Here is a 25191-nt window from a genome sequence, read left to right as displayed (position 1 = left end):
TTCAGTATATTTTTGACGCTTAATAAGTATCAGTTACATTTTTTTTTGCTTAAATATTAAACAGTACTAAAGTTGTATTGTAATTATAAAGAATAAAACCTTTATAACGTTTAAACTACCATCATTGTCATATAGACTTAAGTTAATCAGCACAAAAGTTAACACAACAAAAATAAAAAACTTAAAGAAACATGTTTCTTGTTCTTGCTGTTACTTATACTTTACATGGCCATGTCAGGTGCGTAACTTGTGTACTTTGTACTATGTATACATAATCGTGGTAGCTTCTACGCCATAACTTCTGTAGATTAATATTTTGTTTTATAACTGGTGTTGAACGACTAACCTAGTTTTTGCATTGCGAATATCAATGCTCAATTTGTAACCTCGCAATTTTGAACCCAACACAGAAGACAAGAAAACTCTTGTATTAGCATTGGGCAAACTAGAATGCATGGATCCTTTTTCAATTCGTGATAGAACTAACCCACATTTGCCTTATATGGAAAGAAAAACCATTAAAACATCTTACGTGAATCCAGATGGCAATCAAATTCTCAACAATGATTCGTCAATTACTGAAGATATTTTACGTCAGGACTGCAAACAGTGAGAGCCGGGAGCAGTATTCGTAACGACCAGTCGTAGCGATCTGAGGAATTTTAACCTCGATTATTTCATCGAGATGCGAGCTTTTGAGTGATTGCAACTCATACACTAGTATGAGCACTACTGTTAGGCAGCCTATCGAATTTGATATTATTCGATTTCGTAAAATATATATGGATATATAGAAGGCAATGCTTCTAAAGTGTCTAAATAGTCTTTTGTAAGCTAAAACAAGACGCTCGAGGTCAATCAATTTCTTACCACTTATTACGAAGAGGATACTTAACAGTTAGCTGATGTTTTGATTATTTTTTTTTTAGATTTTCATTTCAAATTCTATTTTTACTATACTAGTAACACTGATACAGGAGTTGATAATTTTTATTCATGCGCAATTATTCACGTCTAGTTTAAAAAGCTAAAATAAATTGGAGTTAATATTTTTTGGCATTTTAGTAGTGCTAATGGTATCAGTAAATTCATTCCAAATATTTTCGTGTTAATTAAGTATAAATATATATATAGGTTAGATAAACTAGGTTTTATTCAAGTATTTAAGTCTAAGGACTAATTGTTATAAATATATATACCTAATTATAACAATTAACCAATCAATTATATTTCCTCCCTTTTATTATTTTTAGACATCTCTCTTAGAAAAAAATTCTTTATCTTTTACATTTATTATATTACTTATAAATTGAAAACTAAAACATTCATTTTTTTGCTTTTAAGATAATAAAAATTTAATGGAATATTAATAAGGCTATTTATAATTAATCTTTAATTTTATTATGGACTAATTTAAATATTGAATTAAAATATAATTTGTAAATGCAATATTTATATATTTAAAACGTCCTACTGAAACAAGTGCGCATTAAAAAAGAAAATAGTGCTGAGGAAAAAATGAAACTTTAGATCACTAAAATTAATTGACACTATTACACAGGGGTTTCGTGATGACTACCCTTATTATTTATGTTTTCACGATGATGATCAGCTGGTAGATGAATAAGTAATTAACTGAATCAACGATAAATTACTGAAAAAAATAAATAAATAACCAGATCAAAGAATGACTTTCTTTATAAGTTATTTTGTTAATCAATAAATGAGTAAATGTTGGGTTTTCTGGTTATTTTAGTTAACTACATCATCAATTCTCTGATGATTCATTAATCCAATATTCTTTCATTTTTATTAATTTAATAACTCATTAATTCTCTCATTTATGAATTAATTGATCACTAACTAATCCGTTATTAATTAATAGATTCAACATAGATGTTTGATTGATTCCCTCATTGACAAATTCGCTCAGTTATTAAGAAAGCTAAATCTCTCATTGTTTCTTTAATTTACCGATTCTCTAATTTATAACTCATTGATTCCTTTATTCACTCATACATTGATTTGCTAATGCATTGAGTGGCTAATTATTAAATTCGCTGTTCTTTGATTTAAATGATCACTGATGTTTTGAATTCTTGCTTCGCTGATTTATTAATTTATCTGATTCGTTGATTTTATTGTTTCACTTTGTTGATTCAACATTTATCGATTAGCTCAGTGATTCCTTAATCCTATAATCGATTCACTGTAAAATTGCTTCTACTTGTAGACCATGTCGATTTTGGAAACAACCTCAAACACGCTGTTTTTCTTCTACCACGTAAATGAGCATCATTCATTTAACCAAATAATATACAAAGAAGATATGTCAAAAAGTAAGCAATTACTTGTAAACCTGATTAAAATGTAATCAAGATCGCCTAAAATCGTTTGTTATGATAACTTGTGATTATAGATTTGTATTACACGAAAACAGTCATACATTCAAAATATTTATATTACATACATATTAAATTTACACACACATCAAATTTACATACATATTAAATATACGTACATATCAAATTTACATTCATATTAAATTTATGCACATATCAAATTTACATACATTACGACATTTGTGTTTTAGTAAACATCAATTGCCAACACCAATCTATACAAATAATGCAATCAAACACCAATATATACAAAGATATGAACTAGCACTTTCATGGACTGGAACCTGGACTTGGAGAGCTGGAAAAGAAGAATATATATAATAAAATTTATGATTTAGAATATTAAGAATTCGACGCCCGGTGACTGAGTGGTAGCGCTTCGCGCCACAGGTCCTAGGTTCGATCCTCAGGCCGGGCAAGGTTCACTCAGTCTTTCATCCCTTCAGTGGGTTGATAAATGAGTACCAAGCATGCTTGGGAACTAAGCACTGGGGGTTCAGCGTTCGGTTGACCACCAGACCGGAACATCTGTCCAATGTACCCTAGAGCCCAAGAAAACTGAGATGGGCACAGTAGGCCTTGGTCCTCTATGGGCTGTCACGCCACTGACTTTAGCTTTTTTATTTTAGTGACTACTTAAAAGATTAACAAAAGCATTTAGAATCATTAAAAAAAAGAAGGAAATTATTACTTACCAGGTCCTCCGAGTTGGTGATAATTATGTGAAGCAATGACTTCACATATCTCTCGCAGGTATGAGAAGTAATCTGATACGGTTTCGCTTGATATTGATGCAAAACCTCTGGATCTTATCCATGAATTCAGTTCCAGAATTAGCTCCGCAATTTTAATCTTAGATATGAACATAAAAACAATCGCCAAAATGTCATTGATAAAAACCTTGCACCCTTCAAAGAAAGTTTTTTTTCAGTGGGTGCCATAGTTGAATTGCACCTACTTACCTACTTGCTTTTGCAGGTATACCGAAATTTAAGTTTTGACTTTTCCAGATAAGTTGTTCTATCAAACATACATTTTGGTGCTGGACTTGATAATGCAGGTAAAAGTCCAACATCTTGCGCAAATTTAATTGCGGTTTCTTCTGCTTCCAGAACCCTATGCATGTTGATATCCTTTAAAAGGTTGTGCATCTTGCGGCTCTTAAATAAGCTCTAATAAATGTGGTTCTTAATCTAATATATATTCGATGAAAGGATGAACTCTATCTCTGCTTTGCAAAACAAAGAATGATGACTAAAATTACATAGTTCTAAAGAAAATAAGATTCCGTGATTTTTCCAATTCAGACAGTCTGGCACACATCCTGTCCTTAAATCTATTTTTGGCTCAAATATGCAATAATTAAAAGCGAGACATTTCCCCCCTTTGCTCTTGGTGGGAATCAGTTATAATGTATGTATATATATAATATAAGTATATATATACCGCTAGGCTAATCGTGGAGGTTTTTGTGGTCTTCCTCTCCATATTACGCAAATTTTATGAAATATGCAAATTCTCTCTATTTATTTCTAACTTTGATTTAAAAAAGTTATGTCCAACTTCAATTTTTACATAAGTCTTAGAACAGAAAACTTAATTCAAAGTTTACAAAGAAATAATCAAATAATAACACGAATTAATTTCCATTTTTCCTTATCAACCTCAATGATTACGTTTTTTTGAAACGGAGATTGACAACTTAAGACATTCAAATATTAGGGTTCAACTTCAAATTCATTTGCACTTTGTTTTTCAAATAAATTTTTTTTCCGACGATCTTTTACAATGCGATCCTTACTATTACACGAATGGCATACTGCATTTTTGAATTTACGCGTTAAACATTCATGTTTACCATCACAGCTGAAACACACTTTAAAATTTTGAATTTGCAACTACCTGAAACATTAGAATTTTGTTTACTAAATTGTGCAGCATTTCGTTTGTTCCGACCACGTACGAAATCAATTAGTAAATCCAAATTTTCAAAATTAAAGAATTTTGCATACGAACATGCTTTGATTGGAAAGCCGCTACCTTAGATACTACGTCGACAGTAATTGCATTTTCAATTCGAATGGAGCAGCATGACTAAAAAAGTTTGTTTTATTTCGATTACTTTACATGTAGTTTCCCCCCCACCTAATTCATATAATTTTCAATTTAAACAGACAGAGAGCGGGAGGGGGGGGGGATATTTAAGCATTATTCAGTAGTCTTAACAAATCTTACCCATCACTAATTTATTAACTTATGTCATGATTGGGTTCATTTTTTTTCTGACTCCTTGGCGACCTTTTTAGATAGGTTGCCAACACTTGACTTTGTTGTACTGATGATAAAAATTCATTTATTTGGGAAAAATCTTCCTTTATAAAACACAATTTTTTAATTCAATTTTTATAAACTTTTACTTTATTAAATTTCATTTTTTTTCTTGAATTGCTCATATTCTGTTTGAATGTACATTTAAATGAAGTGTTTTTTATCATTTACACTATATGTACTTCTTTGTAGCAGGAATAAAATAATGCCTATTTAAACTAGATACGTGACAATAAGGTGTATGACATATGCTTTAATCTTCATTCTAGTATGAACAAGAAAATGCTTTTAATTAGGTTTCATATATTTCTTTTCAGTATGAATAAATAAATGTTATTTAAATCTAGCAGTTAGTGGAAACTTTTTAATATACATTGGAATAAAAAGAGTTTTTTCTTCAGTATTAAAAAAAGCATTTATTTAAATAACATTTATGTGAATTTTTTTTCCTCATACACTGCATATTAGTTTTTTTGCAATATGAAAAACACAATATGCATTAGAATTATCTTCATGTGTAGAACATTGCATATATAAAATTCTTCCTCAGTGTTATGAACAAAATGCTGTTCTCTGCCTACGCTTCTGTTGGCTGCTATGAATCTGCCTACGACGGTGAAGTTGAGGCTATTCTAATTGCCCTAAAACAATTACAGTGTCGTACTGACCAATTTTCTAGCGCCGTCATCTTATCTGACTCTAAAGCAGCTCTTGATACTAACTCTCCACTGATTCCCCAATTCATCTCCATTCAGAAATGCATTGATTGTCTGAAAGACCTGACACTGAAAGGCAAGCAAATCGTCCTCCAATGGATCCCGGGACATTGCGGGATTTGGGGTAATGAAAAAGCTGATTTCTTGGCCAAGAAAGGAACAACTATTGCCCAAGCATCTCGTTGCTCTATCTCTCTGCACTCATTTAAATCGCTGGTCCGAAACCAATTCCGAACATGCTCTCAGAGAATTTCCGTACAAGCAATATACACAAAACCTGGTTCAACCATATTTTAACTATCCCAAATCAGCCCAGGTTTACGGCAGTCGCTCTCTTTAGACTTGTAACGGGCCATGACTGTCTGGCCAAACACCTTTTTAGCATAAACATTTTTGACTCTCCTAAATGCAAGCTCTGTCGCCTTGGGGAGGACATGGACTTGCCCTATATTTCCGTCTGTCCTGCGCTCATCTCTACTACTGTGTGTGGACGCTACTGGGAAGCTAGGGCCCGTACGGGCTAAGCATGTCACTAAGCATTCAATTCTATTTATCTATTTTTGCCTTGTTTTTCTTGTTATTTTATCCCTTTTGTTCTTTCAAATTGGCCTGCCATTGGAAATAAAAAAAAAAAATATGCAAAATTTTATCTCGCAAACTGTATTAATAAGGATACTTTCCAATATGTCCAAAAGAGTGTTTTTTTAAATTTGCTTTCTGTGAGAATTTTTTATCACATAGATTACAGGAATAAGGCTTTTCTATACCATGTACCAAACAGTGTTGATTTAAATGCGCTTTATGTCTAAATGATTTATTAGAGAAATTGCATAAATAAGATTTCTCTCCACTATGTATAAGATAATGTTGATTTAAATTAGCTTCATGTGTAAAAGATTTTTCACACACATTGCACGAATAAGGTTTAACACCAGTGTGAATTATAAAATGCTTATTTAAGTAAGCTTTCTGTGAGAATGTTTTATCACACACACTGCATGAATAAGGTTTCTCTCCAGAATGAACAAGACAGTGTTCATTTAAGTGACCTTTCTGTGAGAATGTTTTATCACACACACTGCATGAATAAGGTTTTTTTTCAGAATGAACAAAAAAGTGCTTATTTAGATGAACTTTCTGTGAGAATGTTTTGTCACACACACTGCATGCATATGGCTTCTCTCCTGTATGAACAAGCGAATGTTTATTTAAATTAGATTTTTGTTTGAATGTTTTGTTACACACACTGCATGAATAAGGTTTCTCTCCAGAAAGAATATATGATTGCTTCTTTAAATTATATTTATGAGTGAATTTTTTATCACATAAACTGCATGAATAAGACTTTTCTCCAGTATGAACAAGAAAATGTTTATTTAAATTATCTTTCTGAGAGAATGTTTTATCACACGAACTGCATGAATAAGGCTTCTCTCCAGAATGAACAAGTGAATGTTTCATTAAATTAGCTTGCTGTGAGAATTTTTTATCACACACACTACATGAATAAGGTTTCTCGCCAGTATGAACAAGAGAGTGTTCATTCAAGTGACATTTCCTTGAGAAAGTTTTATCACACACACTGCATGAATAAGGTTTTTCTCCAGTATGAATAAAACAGTGCTGATCTAAACTTCCTTTATGTGTGAAAGATTTTTCACACACACGGCAAGAATAAGGTCTTTTTCTAGGTTGGAAAATATTGTGTTCATTTAAATTGCACTCATCAGTGTAAGATTTTGCACACATACTGCATAAATAAGACACAACCAAGAAGGTGTATCGGTTTCATTAATCGCGTGAGTTACACATACACTGCAATTTAGTTTTTTATTAATTTTATACATTTATTATGATTTTATCTTTCGAAGTTCTGTTTTGATTAAAATAGTTTAACGTTTCTGACTGCCTATTTTTGTATCATTTATATTACATCAAACATCTGCGTTTTCTGGAATTTTAAAAATTGAATGCGCCATCTGGGTTAAAAACAGAATTTTATTTTATTTAAAATATGTTTTGATATTTCCTAAATGTTGAATTTCAGCACTTTATTTAGTTCAGTTTTAAATTCCATTTTAAAAAGAGAACGTTATTAGTGATTTCGAGTATTCACATAAATTTTTATGAATTAAATTATAATTTAATCTTATGAATTAAATTTTTATTTAAAAGAGATATATTATAATAAAAAACTTAAAACAAACTATTTTAGAGCGTTTGTTCATTTATATATAAGTTCTTAAATTCTGTTTTACAGTTGAAAAGTTTATAAATCTTTAATTAAATTAAAATTTACAGATTACATCTGTATTTACTCTTATTATAAATAAGTAAAAACAAATCAGTGATTCAATGAATATTCAAGCAATATCAGAGAATCAGCTGTGCAGAAAATTAACATATTAGATAATCAATTATTCGCTCCTTTATCGATAAAAAATTTGATTCATTACTTCTCTCAATAATAGATTCTCCTTTATCTTAATCTTCAGTTTTCTGATTCATTGATACACACTGACTTATTGATTCACACATTAGACTGACTTATTGATTCTTTGAACCATTTATTAAATTGTTGATTCTTTCACTCATTGATATGCTAATTTATTGATTCCTTTATTTCCTTAGTTATTGATTCATTGCATTTCTAAATCAGATGTATTCTGCACCCAATATTAAATAGAATCAATTAGTACAAACTGTAATTTTTGCCAAATGAATTCATTTTTGTTTTTAAGATAGTCATGAATTTATTTAAAAAGCATTTATTATTTTAATAGTCTTGGAAATTTTATTTAAATTTAAAAGAAAAATTTGTTTTATATGAATTATTAATTAGAATTATTTATTAAAACAACACCAATTGAAACACGCTTGCGGTGAAGATGTGAGTGCTAATGAATTCAAACATTTCTAGAGTTGATTGTGAATATCCTCAAAAATGCAAGATTTTCCAAAAGGATTTCAAAATTCCCATAGAATTTCATGATTTCCCTGTTTCTAAAAAAAGTGTGAACCAAACGTATAAACAAAATAATAAATAGCTTTACTTAACTTGTTAAGTTAACATGCTTACAGGACAGACCAAAGCTCCATTATGAGCAAAATAAAAAGTTATCATTGACAAAATTATTTTATTAAAAACATTATTTGTTATATTCCAAGAATATTGTTTCCTTTGTATTGCCAATAGAGTTGTTAAGTATTTTCCAGAACGTGACAGAGGCGGCTCAATGCTCGCAACAAAAGCCGTGATGTGGACGGCGAGTGTAGAGTAAGAGAAGTAGCCGAGAAGTAGCATAAACAATTAGCAGATCCAACACAGATCCTTTGCTCTACGAGATCTAAGGTATTCTTAAATTGAATAAAAGAATCCGAAGCACTCAATACAAAACCTCTTTCTTACTTGCTTTCACCTCATGTTATTCTTATGTTGTATCTCTTATTATTTTTTGACAAGTTTCAAAGAATAGAGTAACATTTTCAGAAATTAATTTTAAATTTTTTTCATTGAATAAAAATGCATCAATCCTTCTATTATTAAATAAATAATCCCAAGAAAATGAAGAGGTAATATATAACTGGATTAAAAACTTCATTCTTTCCAAAAGTATACAAATTGGAAATAACAGTTGAGATATTTCAAGCGTTCAAAAACAGACACCCATTTTTCGAGTTTTGACAGACATTATTGAGAAGAAATAAAAGTGATTTGAAATTACGTAAAGTTTCCAATAAAAAAAAAATGGAAAATAAAGGTGAGAAATAAAACTAGAAAAACCGCAGTAGTCAAGAGAAGAAAAAAAAAGAAAAAAGAAAATCAGTGGCAGAGAGGGGCAAAGCAGAGTAAAAACAATAAGTAAATTTATGATTTATAATTGCATGTTTAAGAACAATGGCAATAAATATTGTTAATTATGCCTGGATATATTCATGAATTACTGAAATCATGCAGTCACAACTTTTTTTTAATTTTTAAAAAAAGCATTAAATGTAGGAAGATATTTTTCTAGTTCACAAATAAATATACTTCATATAATTTTAAAGAAATATTGTCCAGATGACTGTACTATGGTAGCATCAATCAGGGAAAGTATAAAAAGTGGTAGAAAATATATAAGTTTGAATTAGATTTTACTTTCACTTGCCATTCTAATTTAACTCATCTATTTTAGTTTCAGTTTTACTCATTGTAATACACAGTAGTTAAAAAATATGTGATGTACAATATTTTATGCTTATCAAAATACATTGCTTCCCTAAATATTGGAAAATGGAAGAAGTCAAATCAGACGCTAAATTTATAAATAAAGAAATGAACTGTCCATATTATTATTTTCTTTAATTTGGGAAATATTTCTAAAACTTTAACTTCTGCTTTTTGTTTATTGTAAAAATTTTGTTAAGATAATTTTAGGATTACAACGTTTGACATAATCATAATAAAAAAAATACAATTATGATATTAACATGTAAAAGAATGTATTCATAATTTTTCTGTTTACTCTATCATTTCATTTACCATAATAGTATTTATTTCCTTTCGTTACAAGTTTAACGAGTAATATTTATATTTTTACTGTACTAAGAGAAAGACTTTTTGCCAGAATGAACATGAAAGTCAGGTTTTTAAGTAAAACACATATTACATGTATTACAGAATTAAGGCTTTTCACCAGAATGAACAAGATTCTATTTATTTAAATCACATTTTTTTCAACAAAACACTTGTTATGACAAGAAAAAGGTTTTTTACCACTATGAACAAGACGATTCTATGCATTTAAATTACTTTCATGAGTAAAATCGTAATTACGTAAATTACACCAATAAGCCTTTTCCCCTTGTATGAATATGATAATGTGCATTCAAATAAGTTTTTTGAGCTAAACACATATAACATATACAGTAAAGCAAGATTATGTTTCAGGGGTCTGTCTAGGTTTTTTTGAGAGGTACCTATTTTGTAAAAATTTAGACACAATTTGTGAAAATTAAAAATTATATTAGAAAAATCAAAACAAAAATATGGATATATCATTTTTTATGAAACACAAAAATAAAATTTTAGGAAAAAGTATTTTATGAAACTATGGCTTTTAGAAAGTTGAATTTGTGAAGGTACTACTAAACAGTAGTAAATTTGGCTCGGACAGACCCCTGTGTTTAGACAAAAATTTATGTATAAAAACTTCACAAGACATGTCAAGTAAACAAAAGTTTTTAACAATCGAGAATCAAATTGATATACGATATAGTATATATTGAAAGAGAGAAAAATCTCTTTTACAGAGTAAATAATATAGCTAAAGTGAGAATTTTTGCAATTTATACACTGCTTTGTCTAATGTTTTCTCATTTTTTTTAGTACAAATGAAGCACATTCTGTACTAAATCTTACACACATATCAAAGCAATTAAGTTTATATATACAATTAATTTAAGTTTCAGTATCTTAAAATATAACAAATAATTCAATGTAATAAAGAAAACGTCATGTTTACAGCCGAAACAGTATTGTCAATAGTTTCTATATTACATTTAGAATAGAATTTTTCATATAAAAACTTCAGTTTGAAATCAAGGTGTTTGAAAAATAAATTTAAAATTAAAAAAGATTAATAAAATTTACTTTTATTTTCCAAGAAATATTTATATTATAATTTCATGAAGATTACAAAGAAATATTTCTTTTCAAAGAAACTCGAATAAAAACTAATTAAATTGAATAAAATAGTATAATAAATAAACATAGAAATTTTGAGGGTAATAAGAAATGCAGTTCATCAATTATCAGCCATGTGTCTATCTTAACAGCTTTATACAAAATGAACAGAGATGGAAGAATAATTGCACTGATTAACTAAAACCTACTAAATTTTTTTCCAGATAATTTCATTCCTAAATTGCTATCAACTTAATTATTAAGAACATTAAGTATTGCATTTTAGATGCTTGAAAAAAATAATACGATTTTTCAGTTATTTCAATGAATTCTTTCATGGGAAGTTCTAATACAATATAAATTCATCAGGGGTGCATGTTTGTAGGTCATATTTATAAAGGTCAGATTATTAGGCCTATACCTTAAAATTACTATACCTTAAAAAAAAAAAACTTTCTTATATTATCTTTATTTTAAGTCAGGAGTAGAGATATAATGTTAAAGAGTAGCAGAATGTTGCAAATTTATTTATTTATTTTTTCACCTCAAAATAAAAGTAGTTCCTCAAGTAATAAATATTTGTGTATACTTGATTAATATTTTTACTGAGTACAAAATATTTTGTTGATATCCTAAAAAGAAAAGAGAAGAAAATAAGGTAACTTGAATAGTGGTACACAGTCAGGATGTTTCTGATATGTGATTTTGACAGATCTAACTACAAATTAAATTGTAGACTTTTTTAAGTAATACACATACCACAGTTACTAGGAATTAGAATTTTTACTGTGCAATAATGGTAATGTTTTCTTTAAAGCTATTTAATAATGCACATTATTTACGCTCATGAAGAATGAATGCAATTATGTGAATTTAAATTGCTTTTTCGAGAAAATTTTTTATTACATATATTACAAGAATAAGGCATTTCACCAGAATGAACAAGATTATGTCTATTTAACTCCCTTTTATATTTAAAACATAGGTTACAAACATCACAACAGTACGGCTTTTCTCCAGTATGAATAAGGTTATGTACGTTTAAACTATTTTTTTGAGAAAAACCTTTTTTACATACACTACAAGAATAAGGCTTTTTACTAGAATGAATATAATTATGCCTATTTAAGGAACTTTTTCTAAAAAACTTTTTATTGCATATATTACAAGAATAAGGCATTTCACCAGAATGATCAAGGTTATGTCTATTTAACTCCTTTCTAGATGCAAAACACATGTTACATATATCACATGAATATGGCTTTTCTCCAGTATGAACAAGGTTATGTACGTTTAAACTACACTTTTGCGTAAAACTCTTATTACATACACTACAAGAATAAGGCTTTTCACCAGAATGAACACGAGTGTGCCGATTTAAATCGGTATTTCGAGTGAAACATTTGTTGCATATACTACAAGAATAAGGCTTTACACCACTATGAATAAAGTTGTGCTTCACTAAATCATTCTTTTGAAAAAAACACATGTTACATATACTGCATGAAAAAGGTTTTTCACCAGTATGAATACGAATATGTGCATTTAAATTACTTTTTTGAGCAAAACGCATGTCACAAGTACTACAAGAATAGGGCTTTTCTCCAGAATGAATTCGAGTATGAGTTTTTAAATTATTTCTTTGAGAAAAACTCATATTACATATAGTGCAAGAATAAGGCTTTTCACCAGAATGAGCACGCTTATGGTTATTTAAATTACTTTCACGAAAAAAATGCCTATTACATATGCTACAAGAATAAGGCTTTTCACCAGAATGATAACGTATATGATTAATTAAATAACTTTCCTGAGTAAAATTCTTATAACATAAACTACAAGAAAAAGGCTTTGTATTAGAATGAATACGATAATGTCTATTAAAATTACTCTTATAAGTAAAGCACTTCTTGCATATACTACAAGAATAAGACTTTTTACTTGAATGAAGTAAGGTGTGTTTAGTGAAGCTACTTTTATTTACATAATTTTTATTACATATATTACAAGAATATAGCCCATTGCTTTCTGTACCTACAAGATTGAGAGTAGTTGAATGATCTTTTGAAAAAACACTGTCATCATAACTGTCAGCTTTTTCTTTAGTATCAACAGAGCTGAGGTTCATAGAAAGTTCGGGTATGATAGATGTTTCTCTAGACATGTTAAAAAAAATTTCATAGCCAAGAATCAAATTACTGTATATTTAAAAAATTTCTTTGTGCATATGAAATCATACAATAATAAGAATGTTTAACAATTGATATACGTCAGTACCTTGAAATTCCTAAAAGGAAATTATTCCTTAAATTTTAAAATCAAGATGCTAGAAACACAAACGGAAAATTTATAAAATATTAATCAACCCTACAGAAATTTAACGAAGTTCATCAAAAATGTTTCTTCTCATAAACAATGAATAAAAATGAGTCAAAAGAATTTATTCAAAATTAAATGTATTTAAATAAAAAGAAAATATCATTTACAAATTAATGAGAAATGCAGATGATTAGTCTGTATTATAATATTACACAATTACTCTGGAAAATAGAAATGAATTTTAAAGCATGTTTAAAATGATATTCAATATATAGTGTTCAATATGGAGTAATGTTATTAATCTAAAATTAACAAGTCTTAAAATAATTGCTTGCAATTTTCAACAACATAAATTAAAAAACTGCTGAAATGAATATTAATTTTTTTTTTAATAACAGATATAAAGTAACATGATAAGGAATGAAGTTAGTCAGTCACAGTTTTAGTACACTTTTATCAAATATCTGTTATCAGAGCAATAATGTAGGGAAAAAAAAATTAGGCATCATACATCTGTATTTCAAAATGCAGACATTATTAATAATTATTCTCTTTATGTAAGCAAAAAAGGGAAATTGGACATCACCTTGGAAGAGCAAGAGAATTTTGGTTTATTTAATTTTTCTTTTTCCAACTTGCGATCAAAGATGATTCTGGTACCATCCACTCATTAGACTTTTTATCAGGTCCAAAAACTTTTGATGATATTCTAAAAGAAGAAAAAAAGGGAAAAAAGTAGTGGTTAGGTCAAGTAATTTTTTGATATGCAAAGATTTTTGACAGCTTTAGCTACAAATGGAATAAACATAGCAGCAAACTTAGAGAATTGCTTTTGTGAATACGAATAAAAAACAATTACAGCACATTGCATGGAATGCTTAAGACTAAATGTCAAAAATATGACTTACTTTGATGATTCAAAGTGTAAGAAAGAAAATGCCGGACCTATGCTAAACATTTGGCACTTTGCCAAATGATATGATATCCTAAATTCAGCAAAATAAATTGTGTTTTAGGGAAAGTATTGATGAGTCAGTTTTTTTAAACAGAAATAGAGAATCTTGTACTTTTATTCGATTACAGTAATTTCCCTAAGATATGTTGCACAATTAAATAAAATTATATTAAGTTCAGACAATGTAAACAACAAAAAAGATTATGTAAGTACTATATAAATGCAGCTTATAATTATTTTTAGGTCAGATTGTCTTTTATTATAGTCATTACTATTTTTCAACATTCTATGTGAAAATTCTAACTGTACTAGAACTATTTTATAGGATTAATTGTACGCATATTGAAATTTTTTAAAGAAAAAATTTTTGAAAATAATATGTCTGTTACCATAACTGGAAAAATTGCAAACATGTTAGGGAGAAGAATGCAAGAAGCTAAATAACCCTAAAAAAACATAATAATTTGATTTTATATAGATTCAAATCTAAACTAATCTAATTAAAGATCTAAGATTTAAATCTAATCTAGAGTAACAAATTAATTGTTATTTAACAAATTAAGGTACTGTAAATGTTGTTGTATTATTGGCATCTTGGCTACAGTCTTTTNACATATAATATCAAAATTAATTTTCAAATTTAAAAATAAAAAAGAAAGTTTTGTTTAAAAAATTTTTTTTACCTAAATAATTAAGAAACACTTCTTTATATATTCTTTTCATTAATAGATCACGTTCAGAACAAGGTAATGACAGTGATCAGTCCCACTGAAAATAATCTACAAGAAACGATATCAAGTCGCAACAAAGAAGAAGAAAAAACTAAGAGGTGATGAAACGAACATGTTAGATCACGATATATGTTCTCAAAACTGATTCTAATTCTACCGCTCATCCATCAAGGCCGTTTCAATATAACGATATGTACATCGTCTTCTCCAGCGCGAGTTGGCATTGGAACGTAAGAGATCCTTTCTTGTCATGTATCGCTATATCGTATATCGTTCGTCTTCTTTACTCGACGGCTTAAATCAGATTTCTGATGCAACGCCTGGAACGAAAGTCGCTGTATCGGCCTGCCGATACAGACGTTAAATCGATATGTCGCGATATATCGATTTATAGCCCAGTCCTAGTCATTACTATTTTTCAACATTCTATGTGAAAATTCTAACTGTATTAGAACTACAGAATTTTTATACGATTAACTGTATGTATATTGAAATTTTTTAAAGAAAATTTTTTTGAAAATAATATGTCTGTTACCATAACTGGAAAAATTGCAAACATGTTAGGGAGAAAAATGCAAGAAGCTAAATAACCCTAAAAAAACATAATAATTTGATTTTATATAGATTTAAATCTAAACTAATCTAATTAAAGATCTAAGATTTAAATCTAATCTAGAGTAACAAATTAATTGTTATTTAACGAATTAAGGTACTGCAAATGTTGTTGTATTATTGGCATCTTGGCTACAGTCTTTTACTATAAATTTAAAAGAATATGCATATATATTTACTTGATCTGTCACGAAATTTTCAAACACTATCTAGTTTAGACTTTATCATTGAAAAATTCTAAGTGTCAGGATGTATATGTGTTTAGTAAGAAGAAGTGAAAAGGTTTGTATACCCTGTCTTGTTACAACGCATTTCATAGCTTGCCGATAAGAATAGGTAGAAATTATACTTTTAAGAGTAGGCTGGAAAAAAAAATTACAGAAGGATGATAAAAAAATTAAATAAAAAATAAGATGAATGCATTTAACATATGCTTATTACTTACTAATACATACTATGTAATAATTACAAACATTCAGTAGGTATTTGGTTAGATAGGAGTTATTTGACCACTGCAATGCATAATTAAACTAACAATTAAATTTTATCCTTTACTATCAAATGAAATGACTATAGTGAGAACAGCATCCTTAAAAGGAAACAAAGAAACATACAAAAAAAGGCAAAATAAAGAATAAAAAAAATTTAATATTTCAAGACTGAAGAGGAATGCTTATATTTACTGGTTCTTATTTTCAAAATAAACGATTTAATGTCACATAATTTTATCACAAGAAACTGAACTGGTACGTCAAGCGTTTTAAAAAAGAATATGCTTTTAAAATTTTGGAAAATTTTTAAACGCATATTTGCCATAACTTACTTGTATTTTCCCAATACGATTTATTTCTTCAAACAAAAAACTAATTGCTTCTTTAATAGGAGATGAGAACGAAATCTTGCTTCGCTGTTTGCATTAATTTTATGTATTGTTACACATATATTTGCTCCGGAGACTTGAGTGTTTAATCTTTTATTTGTGATTATGTTTATTTTGGGTTTTTGCATTTTTGATGAGACGTGTACAGCTACTTCTTTCTGTTACCCTTAAGACTAAAGATAATTTTATAATTGATCTAAATAATAGACATTTTTTACGTGACGTCATAAATTGTCTTTTCTCACAAGAAATTTCTCGCACTTTCGATAGCCGCTGAGAAAAATGGAGAAACTGATCTACATTCAGTAAAAACGGCCATATAAAGACCATTTTCAAACATGAAGAATGCATTCGAAAAAATTACAGGCAGTGAAAATAGTCACTAAAGTGATATAAGTGATATCTCACATGTAGAACTTTACTGACGACCCGTTAATGTGCACATTATGCTTTTGGCGACGACAGTTTCGGAAACATATCTTAAGATTATCCGAAGATATGCTCTATATTTTAATCCTCTTCTAGAGGACATCTCAGCTCTGGTAGCCAGCTGTGCAGGAGGTCTAACACTTTACGTAGAATAATTTATTTTAGTGAGGACCAATACCACGTACTCTTGGCTCCTTAAGATTCCCTAGGAATTTTTCAAGTACTTGAACGTTTCTTCAAATAGTACCAGTGGTGTTTAGTGTTTAATTTCAAAATTTTTTGAAAACGAAGCAAATGTAACATCTAAAAGAAGATCATCTTATTAACGTCAACATGTTTTCATTTACAACGCACTTAATCATTAATTTTTCCAAAACTTGTAAACCTTCTTAATTGAAGTACACATTGAGATAAAGGTAATTTTTTGTGGTAAAAATATTGAAGTAGAATGGAACTAATTTTTTTTGTATAAAATTACAAGGAAATCTCCCGACAGCGACCACTCTCTGTTCCACAGTAAAATGGTCGTTAATGGAGGTTAGCTGTTCTTAGGGGTTTCGTCCATTAACTTAAAAATATTATCGAGGGTACATAATTTTTCGAAAACGATTTTAATTTTAGTCAGTATCCTTTTTTTATGCGGAAATGCCTCTTGTGTTGGCGCCACGAAAACCAGATAGATGAATAAAATTTGGCGTCAATATAAATAATCCTTATTGATATAATTATGTATAAAAACAAAATTACCAATTATGAATGATAGAAATTTTTTAAATAAATAATTATGATTTTGTTTAATTTTGCATTTAATTTTATGCCATAAAATTATTTAGCTTTAAAAAGTGAGATGAGATTTGTTTGAGGAGCTTAGTTTTTTGAAAGATAACTTTATTTTTACCAACTTAACTTTCAACTCTAAAAATAAATCATTGATAGCATCGTCTTAAGTGCACTCTGACTTCAACATAAGGTTGTAGATCTCTTCCACATATCGTCAAAAAGAGCTCTCTAAATAAGAGACTCATACAAATATTTTGAATGCATTTTAATTTACTTTTTTTTTCGTTAATATTTTTTGTTTTGATATTTTTTTGTGTTTCTTTATCTGACCTAATTCACATTTGGTGCAGATGTTCGCCTGATAGCTGGGAAAAGTTTTGATGAGGTCTCTTAAAGGTTTTCTTCTACAAAATATCCATGGAAAATATTCTGTGCCTCCCAAAAATGGTCGTAAATGGAGGAAGTCGCTATATAGAGTAGTCTTTCATAGAGGTTCTATGTATTACAATAAACCATTTGTGGAACTAGATGAAGTTTATTTTATGATATATTAAACTATTAAAAAGAACTTGAGAATTACGTTGCAACTTTTCAAATTTTATTTTTAAAATAATTAAATTTATGAAGCACGAATTCGTGCTGCATATACAATTTAAGTATGATATTGTAAATTGTTGTATGTAAATGTAACAGAAATTACTCTTCATATATATTCCTCCATGCCCTCTACATATTCTTGAACTTTGAAATAAAATCATATCTTTCAATAAAATTGGAAAAAAAAAAATATTTTGCGTACCCAACGCAAGCTATTTTAAATGGCCTGTATAGCTTAGATGCACATTACTAACGAGAAAACTAAAATAAGTTTTGAAACCTTGTTTACAGTCCCTAATGAAATATAAACCGAGCAAAACTGTCAAAATCCATTAAGTCAATATATGTTATGTTATAAGAAATGTTTTCTTCGTGCTTCACGCTAAGGATAGCTAGGGAGAATAAAAAAATTCTCATAATTACTTTATATAAATAACGCATTGATATAAAGATAACATCAGATCTCTTTATTGCAGAAATAGTAATAAAAAATAAATAAAATTTTTTTAGCCATGCTTTTTTCTAAAGTCGGAAATAAATACGATTTTTTTGTTAATTTTTCGGAATTCTTTAAGTGCATTTCATTACAACACACAAAATTTAAAAATACCCTGAATTCGAAATTTATAAAAAGGACGCCTTTTTCATACTTTTCTTTCATAACTTTAATCATACGTGCTTAAGTGTACTTAGCAGCACAAAATTTTCATCTTACTTCGACTAGTTATACTTTCACATCACAAAAACCGAATATGCTGTGTACATAGACTATCCTATTACGCCAAAACTAACTGAAATTTAAGCAAAGTTAGACTTCTTCCTTATCTTCAGACATAAGACTAAGTAATTGGTTCAAATATATATATTTATATATAGTTCTTCCGTAATTTTCACTGAATTGAATCACGTGAAAATTGGATTACTCAAAATGAACTTTTCGAATAATTTCGTTAAAATTACAAAATTAAATTAGTGTGAAAATTTGTATACTTTTCAACTTAAAAGGATTAAAACTATTATTAAATAAATAAATAATTATTAAAAAGTATTTTTTGATTGGAATCATGCTTGGATAAACTCATTTTATAATTGTGAGAAAAAATTTTCGGTTCACTTAAGGAGTTCTTAAAATATCGCGAAATACTCAAGAAACAAAATTAACATTAAAGGGTTTAAATACCGACTGATCTCGTGCCAAAATTATTGGAATCAAATTGACAAGGCCGCGACTTCCTACACAATTCTACAATGAATTAAAATGTGAGTGTGTGTGAGCAGGGGGGAGGGGTTGTCGCAATCTGCAAAGTATTGTCTCGATTTATTAGTCAGGAGGAGTGCAGTAGAAAGTTTGGGGTCATCTTTCAAGCAAATTAAAAATTTCGTTCTATAAATTCTTCGATAAATTTAATTGCAATCTAATGATAATTAAATGCAAAAATATTGTTTTTTCATTTTTTTTATATTGATTTATTAAGTGTCGAAAAAGTATTGAAAGGAATAAAAATTTTTACTCCATTTTACTGTGGGAATTTAAAGGACAAAATTCAAAATTTTAGCAAAATTTATTGAATAGTTCTTGAGTAATTGAATTTTAAAATAATGGCATTTTTTTAAATTTAAATACTCGGAAACTATTCCAACGGTTTCTATCAACTTTTATACTCTGTCAATAAAAATTACACAGTATAAAATGTATTTTTAAACTGTGTATTTGTACATTTGTATGCTTTACATTTAAATATTTTTCGACACTTATTTAATGAAAAATAATATTTAAAAAAATAATAATTAAACAAAGAAAAACACACATTGTCTATAACACATCAACGTTTTTATTACTTTTAATAACACATATCTAATGTAACGTATTTTGTGTGATGATTATAACAAAGAGTGAATTTTAACACATACATTACCCAACTCTTAAGATTTTAAAATTTTAGAGTAACAAAGATTTGTGTTCATGAGATCCATGCATTATAACGATTGAAAAATATAGTCTTTTAAAAATTCGTAAAAAAAAACATCACATATTTCACGAAACTAACACTCGAATTTTTCTTCGTATTATCTCACTATACAGGGTGTATCGTGATGTCTTCCCTCAAATGTATTTATTTTTAGAATTCAAGTAAAACTTAGTATAAAAAGGAAATAAAAATAAAATGCAAAGCCATTGAATCATCATTGAGAAAGGCGTGACGGAAAACATCGAAACCAGTTTGATTTAAAAGATATGTGGTGCAAGGCAATTGTTAAAGACACTTCTTAGTTATATAAAGCAGTAAAACAGGTTTTGTTTCGTTTTTCTCACTAGTGGTTCCTTAAATATGATATTTTATGTTAAGTGTCAAATAAGGTACCGTCCACAAATGTTGTTTCGCTGGAAGGGGTGGGAGAGTGTAGTGACAAGGGGACAAATACAATAAGTGTGACATCACTTTGTTCAGTTAAAATTAAAGCAGTTAAAAAAATTTTTTTCTTCATAAAAATAAGTACACATCCATACCTACCCAGCCTCCTGTTTTTTTTAACAAAGACTCCTGTGTTTAACAATTATCTCCTGTTTATCTGTATATTCTCAAATTTCTCCGTATTCGTTGAAGAAATAAATAAAAAAAAATAATAATTTCATGACAAAATATCCACTGATGACGAAAATACTTCTCTTTTTCCTCAACAGATGGTGCTATTTCCAATTCAGTTATAGTAAAAAAATCTTTTGGTCTTGTAAAAGCAATTATAATATACTCTTAAATCTCTGCTTTTTGCGTTAAAGCACTGAGAGTCTCTAGCAGTTTATTATTTCGAAGCAATGGACACATTATTTAAGACACAATACCTAAATAATTAATGTTCAGAAAAATACCTTTCGTGCCATACCATTTTCTGAATAAATAACTAAAAAAGTTCTGATTAAAAATACATGTTTAAAATTTAGGTTAATTAATTATGAGTTTAGTATATTTACTTCTACATCTCTTTCTCTCTTTCTGCAAAGTTGGAAATTATAATTTTTTTTTTCATTACAAGCTTATGAGAATTTTATCTTATTGGTACCATCAAAGATTTTATTAAATATTTTTACCGAAATTAGTATATTGCCAAAAAAATCTCCACTAATAATCTTTATAACCATTTCGCTGTTAGCCTGAGAATATAGGGCAATCCAAATATGTAACACAAAGAATATGTGTAAATCATATAGTTGAATTTGATTGTTCATATCGATGAATAAATAGAACTATATGATTTGATTGAATCATATAGTTGAAGTTGATTTTATTTCTGAGTGTTTCTTTGTCTTTGTGAGAAGTTTCTTTGTCTTCTGGATTGGGTTCAAAATTACAAGACTACGGACTTGAACATTGGGTCGGCTGTTTAATGATGGTTATAAAATAATATAAAATAAATGTTAAAACAATAATTTTAAATGAATAATGACATATTAAATGAAATAAAAACAGAAATCCAGATTTTATTTCAGCTAATCAACAATATGAACTCTTTAATCGGTAATGAAATAATTTTTAGAGAAAAAATTTATTAAAAATGCGTAAAGCAAAATCAAAATAGAGTAAAATAAAAAGGTAATTTAAATTTAATTACGATTTATAAAACAAAAATAAAAATAACTGTATGTGTGCCTGTATTTTACTGAATTTTAAAGTTGTTTAGTGGCCACATAACTTTTGCATACGTCATTATTCACAACATACATTATTATTAGTATACAGTATTATTATTATGCATTATTATTAATATCAAATTATTATTAATTAATACTATAAAATATGAATGAATCAAATAATATTAAGAAATATTTTCTGAATTATTCAAGCAATTTCTGAGTAACAAATAATATTTATATTTGCAAACTATAATTTAACAAATGATTTATGCTACAAGGTACAAGCATGTAGTGTATAAAATTAAGTAAAAAAAAAACTTTTAAAAACAATATTCTAACTAATGATTTAAAAAAAAATTATTTGAAAAGACAAAATAGAGCACATTACTTAATTTGTTATACCCTTATATCCTGATAAATTAAGCTTAAAAAAAAATACAATCAATTAAATCAAAAAGTATAATAAATTTTTTCAAAAAAATAATAAATTTTTAAAAAAAATATGATAAATTAAAAATATAATAAATTAAAAATATAATCAAGTAATCAATCAGTTTTAAAAAATATATGATCAATCAATTTAAAAAATATATAATCAACTTAAATGCAATCAATGTGATATTAGAACTAATGTAAAAATAAATAAGAAGCAATATACTTGCTCTGCAACAGTGACAATGAAAGCAAAATTGCACTGATATATAAATTTATCAAAATTTATCTATACTTCAAAATTGTTTAATAGCTGTATTATTTTTACGCGCATCATTAATGTGCAGAATAATATTAATTCACAACGTAAAATAAATTAATCAAATAATATTAAGATAAATGCTCTGAACGTTTCAAATAGCAATAAATATATAGTTATATTTACATATAATAATTTATCCGTTATATGTTATAAAATCAAAAATAAGAAATTTCAAAAATTAATTAAAAATTTTATAAACAATGCTCGTTATCAGCTAATGGTTATCGAAACATTTGATTTGAAAAGACAAAATAGAGCATAATACTTAATTTGTTATATCCTGATACAATTTATTTACTTAGTAAATTTAAATTGAATAAAAAATTTAATTTTAACTTAAATACAATCAATGAATCAATGTGATATTAAAACTAATGTAAAAATAAATAAGAAGCAATATACTTGCTCTGCAACAGTGTCAATGATAACAAAATTGCATTGATATGTATATTTATCAAAATTTAACGCAAATTTCAAAATTGTTTAATAGTTGCATTATTTTTACACACATTATTAATGTGCACAATACTATTGACTCATGACATAAATAAATTAATAAAAAAACATTGAGAAAAATGTTCTGAAATTTTCAAATAATGTTTGCGCAATAAATATATATTTATAGTATTTACAAATAATAATTTATCATTTATATGTTATAAAGTCAAAATTATGAAGTTTAGAAAATTAATTGAAAATTAAAAATTTTATAAACAATGTTCATGATCAGCTAATGATTATCGAAACATTTGATTTGAAAAGACAAAATAGAGCATATTACTTAATTTTTTATGCGTCTCGATAATTAATACACGTAAGTAAGATCAATATAATCTGAAATATGCATGCTCATATATACATGATTTCTACCAGTCTAAATCATGAAAACAAAACTGCATTGATATCTTATTTTAACTAAGTTTCAAAATTGTTTAATGGCAGCATTATTTTCACACACAATAGTCATGTGCAGAAAATTATTAATGCACAGAATAAGAAGGGTAAAATATTTTTTTTAGAATTCTGTTTTTAATTGTCATAAAAATATATGTAAAAAACATCTAAAAAAATAGATAATATGCTTTTGTTTATAAACACTAATACGTTTATTATTCACATATTATAATGCGTGTCAAATAATAATTTTTCTTATTTAGCATTCATATGTTATAAATTTGGTGTTTTGAAGTAGGAAAGAAAAATAATTAGAAAATAATTACAGCCAAACCCAATTTCGGGTTTACGACTACAAATGTTGAACTTATTAGCCTTGTAATTTTGCATCCAATCTAGAAGACAAGGGAATTCCTGTATCAAGTATTGGGAGAAATTTGCTTTCGCGAAGGACTTTTTGATGGAATTAACCCATATTTACGTTACATGGAGAGGAAAACCATGAAAACATCCTATTATTAGCTTGCGGCAAGGGGATTCTTACCAATGATCCGTCTACCACCGAGGATATTTTTTATGACAGCACTGTGGTAGGTGAGAGCCAGTTCCGGAGCTCGTATCGACCAACCATCTCTGGGATTCGAACCCGGCTCACCTTAACGGAAGGCAAACGCTCTATATATTATGAGCCACCCGGCTCAAGCAATTTCACTGTCGTACGAAACCTTACCTTCAACTCTATAGGCAATAATAAGCAAATCCAAATGCTCGCTAAAACTCCATTTTGCGCTTAATATTCCAACGGCCCCTAATTATAAACTTAAGAGAGAAAAAAAAAAAAACGACAAATAACGTATCCAAAATTATTGTTCTTTTTATCTTATTGTCGTAATTTTTCGGGGAAAAAAATTATCGCAGAACAAAATAAATTAAGAACTAACTTCATGTATACATTTATCCTTGATCTTATATAAATACATGAATGAAATAAGATGATTGATTAGAAACTTTTAAAAAAAATCAATGTTATTAATTTATCCTTTTTTTCTCATTCTTCAAATTGACATGTTTTTCTTATGAAATGGCAGCATTTAAGTAAATTTTATAATTACTTTTTATGTTTTTTTTTTTTTTTAAAAAGCATGAAAAGTAATATTTTAGGGGACGTACCATCATGTCAGTTTCGTGTTTTTATCAAGAAAGGAACCGATTGTTATCAGTACATACTGCTATGAAGTATGATGATTCCATCCTTATTGAAACGTCATACGTTTGCGTACAACTGACCAATAACAATCAGATATTTTATTAGCACGCTGAACGAATTATTACTTATTTCTGCTGAATATAAATTTGGTGGGCTTGATTTTTGTTACATATTTTACAGATGATATTTTATAAAATGTGTATAAAAATATATTGTGTACAAAAAATTAAACTTTATCATTGGTAAATTTTAAATGTAGAATCAATTTAATTATGATAAATCTTATTT

General features: G+C 27.9%; 2 protein-coding genes across 5 annotated transcripts; both read right to left on the bottom strand.

Moving 5' to 3' along the window:
• Positions 1-2443: 2443 nt before the first annotated feature.
• On the bottom strand, positions 2444-16975 carry LOC107436355 (zinc finger protein 271). 4 transcript variants are annotated; one of them, XM_071180671.1, is made up of 4 exons: positions 16555-16975; positions 16024-16093; positions 14020-14142; positions 9400-13401 (listed from the first exon to the last, which is right to left on the bottom strand). In XM_071180671.1, exon 4 carries the CDS (start codon positions 13276-13278, stop codon positions 11959-11961), a length of 1320 nt encoding a protein of 439 aa, XP_071036772.1. In that variant the 5' UTR covers positions 13279-13401; positions 14020-14142; positions 16024-16093; positions 16555-16975; the 3' UTR covers positions 9400-11958. The 4 variants fall into 4 exon arrangements, 3 of the variants coding, with proteins under 3 accessions (XP_071036772.1, XP_015903515.1, XP_071036774.1); XR_006225176.2 differs by lacking the exons at positions 9400-13401; positions 16024-16093 and adding an exon at positions 2444-2700 and having other exon boundaries at positions 16555-16903; XM_016048029.3 differs by lacking the exon at positions 16024-16093.
• Positions 6081-7438, bottom strand: LOC107436352 (zinc finger protein 658B). The gene has a single exon (XM_043042462.2). It carries the CDS (start codon positions 7193-7195, stop codon positions 6110-6112), a length of 1086 nt encoding a protein of 361 aa, XP_042898396.1. The 5' UTR covers positions 7196-7438; the 3' UTR covers positions 6081-6109.
• Positions 16976-25191: the final 8216 nt, after the last annotated feature.

Source organism: Parasteatoda tepidariorum, chromosome 5 (assembly GCF_043381705.1).
Source record: "Parasteatoda tepidariorum isolate YZ-2023 chromosome 5, CAS_Ptep_4.0, whole genome shotgun sequence".
Lineage (NCBI taxonomy): Eukaryota > Metazoa > Arthropoda > Arachnida > Araneae > Theridiidae > Parasteatoda > Parasteatoda tepidariorum.
The sequence above is the reverse complement of the archived record's forward strand: the minus strand, read 5'-3'. Positions and strand labels throughout refer to the sequence as shown.